Below are 5,355 nucleotides of genomic sequence, written 5' to 3' on the forward strand. Positions count from 1 at the left end.
CATTGACTGTAGGACTGAAATTGTGGAGCCGAGCTGTCAGATCACACATCATTTTCAAGTGGAGGAAGCGTAGCACCATCGCTGCTGCTCCGCAACGGGGGCGAGAGCCGGCCATGCTCGTCGATCCGACAAGGCACGCTCTCCCTTAAGTGATATGCACCATTTTCGCGAGTACGATGTTCAGAAATCGGCTGAATCTTGTATTCAATAGCTTGTAATGCAACCCTACTACTTGCAATTGATTAAAGTATGGCCTAGCTCTAGCCAAGTTCAAGCAGCAAGTTAGGAGTCCTTTCGAGCGCGACTTCTATGGCTTGCAAACCTAATTAAAGCCACATGTACAGAGGCATGCTTTCTATGACTTCATTTCGATGATCAAGTCTAATCGACTCAACCTTGAACGGCGAAGGGTGTTTAATGGGTCTTTCGCTTTTGAATTTGCTTTTTTTTATCCTTTTAATGTATAATTTGAAAGTTTCAAATCAGATTTTCATCTAACATCCAGCGCACACATCTTTGAAAACATAGTTAATGACATCTAATGTCTCCTCTAAAACTTCAAATTTGCAGCAATGTCTTTTGTTTAGACAGGAAATTCGACACTTTCTGGTTGATGTAAATGCCAAACCAAACATATGCTCTCCTGCTGAACATGAAGTCAAAGACGCTCTTCAAACAAGTCCAGGGAGATGGCCGACCTAGGGAAAGTCCCTGACCAACTGATACAACCCTCCCCAAAACTCGCAGAATATTAAAGATGACTGAAACAAGCGAAAGTAATTGTACAAGAACGCAGAACTAGTACATTTAATGAAGCAAAGAAAGCCGAAGTGTGCAGAAGGAAAATATAAACCAGCAAGAACCAAAGTGCGCAAAATCTTCGCACCGACAGTTTCGTTTTATTCTAATAAAATGCCCTTGAAACTGGCAGACGAAATATCCAGAATGCATCGCCATATATCTCTACTGTGACAAAGAGCTGGCCACATCGATCACAAACCTGTACCTCACATCAGACTTCGCAAGCCTTTCCATAGCTGTATTGATGTAGTCCATCTGGATCACCTCAACGTCTGCAGTGATACCATGTTTCGCACAAAAGTCTAGCATCTCCTGAGTCTCCTTCATTCCTCCTACATCACTGCCACCAACAAGCTTGCGGCCTGAAAGAATTATAAGTCAGAATCATTATAGTTTGGTTCAGCACCTTGCAACTCAAGTACGACCACTTCTACCATCTCCAATGTGCAAAATACAAGTCTATACTGATTTTAAAAAAAAAATACTATAGCACCTTTTCAGCTCATATCCAATAGCTGGTCAAATTCAAAATTAATCTCACGAAAGAAAGCTAAAGAGAAAACAAAATAAAGGTTTTGTTACCGAATAATCTTTTGTTTGTATAGCTGCAAGTAGGGTATAAGCAAGTCAAGCTGCTTGTGAGCTACTCAAGCTTGACTCATAGAACACTCTGGACTCTGCAAGATCATGCTTGAGTTCAAGTAGCCCGAGTAAGTAATCCAGTCAAGCTTGAGTTTAGAGATACTTAACTTGGATCAATTGGGTGGTTGAACTTCTAAATATCTAACGATAGTTACACACATCTGTAGATACTATAAAGAAGCACATAGCATTATTATTTGTTATTATCATATTCTAAGAATTAGAGATCAAGTTCATGCTTAACTCGAGCATAGACTAAAATTCAGCTGTAAAACAAGTGGAATTGAGCTCGAGTTCGAGCTTATATAAAACTTAATCAAGTTGAGCTCCAGTTTAAAAAATCATACTTGACCAATTGAGCTCAAGCTGAGTATCAAGCAACAGAATCGAGTTGAGTCGAGCTTCAGTATTAAAATATTTCGACTCAACTCAAATTTGCGATTCCATATAAACAATTTAACCACCCCCTCAATGCGGCACTAGTTTATCGCTTACCCAGAACCAAGGGAAAGATGGGCAGCTCTAGGGGCTTATCAGGCAACCCCACAGTAACAAGTTTGCCATTCAGCTTGAGCAGACTAAGCAATGGAAGAAGAGGGTGTACAGCAGAAACTGTGTCGATGATGTAGTCCATGGTTCCTAAAGCTGCCTGCAAGAAGAAAGTAACTACATTAGGAGAATTAAGATACTCTACTCTCTCCGTAACTGAGTTACTAATCCCATTCTATTTGGGTATCTACATTTGTCATCTCCAGCTTTTTATAGAACATTGATGAGTCCGTGCATTTCTATGCCCACATCACAAAAAATTTCAAATTGTGTCGGCTAGAAGAGGATCACAGGGCTGGATAAAGCACTGATTGACATGCTAGTCCTCCTACCAATACAAAAGAACCAGTTACTATTTCCAAACTACATGTACCTTCATTTTTGTAGGGTCACTGGTTAAAAGGAAGGAATCAGCACCAAGTTTTTCAATCGCCTCAGCTTCCTTTTTGGGAGAGGAACTAATAACAGTAACTTTCAGTCCAAATGCCTTGCCCATTTTTACGGCCACATGACCAAGCCCACCAAGTCCAGCCACACCCAAATGCTTCCCAGGCTCTGTCATGCCATAGTATTTCATCGGGCTATACACCGTGATTCCAGCACATAATAGTGGCGCACCACCCTCCGATGGTAAGTTGTCAGGGAAACGAAGCACATAACGCTCATCAACGACTATCGTATCAGAGTAACCCCCATAAGTTTTTGTTCCATCTGTGTAATGGGAATTATAGGTAAATATTGGCTGGGGGCAGTAGTTTTCCAGATCCTGCTGGCAGTTCTCACATTTCTTGCAGGAGCCCACTAGGACCCCAACACCTACTCGCTCACCCACTTTGAATTTCTTCACATTGCTTCCCACATTCATCACAGTTCCAACAATTTCATGCCTGTGGACACACAAGCAGAACAGTAACTAAACTTGCAGTACTTCAATTAACACTGTTGAGATCAACCTTTTAATTCAACTGTCAATATCGTTATAGTGAAACCTAGTCAATCTCTCGATTTCATTTCACATCTCAAGAAATATAGACAAAAGTAATAGCAGAAACCCCTTGGGCCTAAAAACATAAATAGCATGCATTCAAATGAAAAGGCATTGGGGAACACATGTTCTCCTTCAAATTTCCAGTCTATAACCAAACGATATAATCAGAAACAACGTTCTTTTTTTCCTCAGTTATGAGACAAAAGGAGCACATACTTGAAATCTCCTTTCTTGCAATGATAAGACGAGGCCACACAAGAACTAAGCACAGAACTTTATCATGGACGAAAAATGTAGGACTTAACACAAATAGTATGCAGCCACGCGTTATGCATTTGGAGACATGATTTCTAACACCCGCATCAATTCGTCAAAATAACATCTTAGACAATACCGTTGGCATACAAAGTGCCTTTGGCTCATTACAAGCTGGTGCTTGATACAGTTTTTAATCAATACAGAACAACACGATGCATGGACCCACTCAAAGGTACCTTGACAAAAAAAACATGTTTAGAAGAAATAAGAGAATAAACTCAAAAGGTACACTTAAAAGTCTGAAGTATGAAATAAATCTGCTGACCTCACTGAAATTTTACATTGGCATCAGACTCTGAACACAACTTCAAACAACCTCCATTAGCTTAAGAGTGCTACACAATGTACACTTCTTTGCCCCCTTGTTTAAATAATTTGATTAGGCTGTAGAGGTGAAAAGGCAGAAGAAGATAATTTCAGATCTCGAACATTAACAGGACCTACCCAGGGACAATGGGGTAATTTGTGAACCCCCATTCATTCTTGGCAATGTGAAGGTCAGAATGACAAACCCCGCAGAAGAGGATTTTGATGGTGACATCTTCATCACCATTTTCCCTGCAAAAGAGTATATACAGAGTCAAACATGCTCGTCAAATGCATCGCATCACTCACTTTGAGAAGCAGACTCTATTTGTATGTTCAAAAAGGAGTTTTGTTCACAAGTTGAATGGAAACTGTTGCACCAAATCAGCTCAACAGAAGAACTACATTTGCATAAGTATCAGCGGCACCAACTGAATTCCAAAAATAAGATGGTAAAGTAAAAACACCGACGCAAGGATGAGAGAGAAGTCAGAGATTTCAATGACGACAGAAGACCAACCCTGTAAAAAAGCACTAGCTGTCATCTCACTGAGGAGACCATCAGCTCAAAAGAAAGTTTCCAGAAAGAAAATTGACCCAAATTCCTTTCTTGTTTCCCTGAGATCAATTCTATACCTTTCAACAGTTCCTCTTCCTCATTTTTCCATCCCTATAACTTTCCCTTCATCTGGACAAACCTATCACCTCAACCCATGTGTTATTTTGCCATCCTCTGGCGATCCACAGGGGGACCAGTCTAAAACTCGAAGTAGAGTGTAACTTCAGGGCCAATTACTGAAACAGAAGTTTCACGACATGTCCATGACTAGTCATTGGCTTATAAGCCCAGGCATAAGAGAGGGAAACGTCCTTCTAAGGAAGAAACAATCTAACCTAATTTTTATTGCACTGCAGAGATCTGACAGAGACGACAGAAAGCTGTGGAACCCCCGAGACTTATTCAAACAATACACGGCCAAAAGGAGAACTCGGACCCACGCCAGAATATTTTACCACCTAATCCACAAGTATAGTAAAAAGAGTCACTTTGAGCCAAATTCAACAAATCAGCCATGGACCGGACAAAATCAACAGCGCCGACCAATGCGACAGCGGCACATCCAGAACTCTCTCTCAAATGCACGAACTCGCGCAGACGAATCGCCGCGAGAGCCACAGCGAACCCACCACCCGCGGAGCCGATCACACAGAAAACATGGACCCGCGCTTGCAATCGAAGCGCTATCGCTACTAGCTAGGCAGATAAAGCCGAAGGGAAAAAAAAAAGCAAACGAAGGGGATACCTCCGAGAGAAATGGAAGGGCGAGAGAAGACCAGACTTGTCTCGGGCAGCCCACCCGAAGGCCTTGTGAGGATGCTCCTGGTCCGGTGATTTCGCCATGACTTGCCTCTAGAATCTAACGAAGCAATGAAGAGCAAATAAGAGAACGATGAGTAAGAATCGACGAGAGTCTTCTTCGGGGCTCTGCACCCTTTTTCGACGCAGCTTTTATGGAGAGAATGTTGAAGACGGTGGACCAATCCAGAAACAGATTTTTCGGCTGGCCACAGAGCAACGGGTGGGGCAGTAAATGCGGAGGCTTTAATGCTCTCTGCTGTACAGCTTCTGGCTATGGCCCCGTCACTTGCCGCTTCTACACTCACCAAAATCAACCACCATGGATTGAATTATTATTTATTACAGGAGTTAAATTTGCTCCCCAAGTAGGTCATAAGTGAATTTAGAATAA

At 41.8% G+C, this 5,355-nt stretch overlaps 1 protein-coding gene across 1 annotated transcript; it reads right to left on the reverse strand.

Moving 5' to 3' along the window:
• Window positions 1-783: 783 nt before the first annotated feature.
• LOC115728493 (probable cinnamyl alcohol dehydrogenase 9) lies at window positions 784-5,146 on the reverse strand. The gene is made up of 5 exons (XM_030658807.2): window positions 4,909-5,146; window positions 3,743-3,856; window positions 2,366-2,879; window positions 1,939-2,092; window positions 784-1,163 (listed from the first exon to the last, which is right to left on the reverse strand). The coding sequence occupies exons 1-5, from the start codon at window positions 5,004-5,006 to the stop codon at window positions 964-966; spliced, it is 1,080 nt and encodes a 359-aa protein (XP_030514667.2). The 5' UTR covers window positions 5,007-5,146; the 3' UTR covers window positions 784-963.
• Between the last annotated feature and the right edge of the window lie 209 nt (window positions 5,147-5,355).

This window comes from Rhodamnia argentea, chromosome 1 (genome assembly GCF_020921035.1).
Source record: "Rhodamnia argentea isolate NSW1041297 chromosome 1, ASM2092103v1, whole genome shotgun sequence".
NCBI classification, from domain to species: domain Eukaryota; kingdom Viridiplantae; phylum Streptophyta; class Magnoliopsida; order Myrtales; family Myrtaceae; genus Rhodamnia; species Rhodamnia argentea.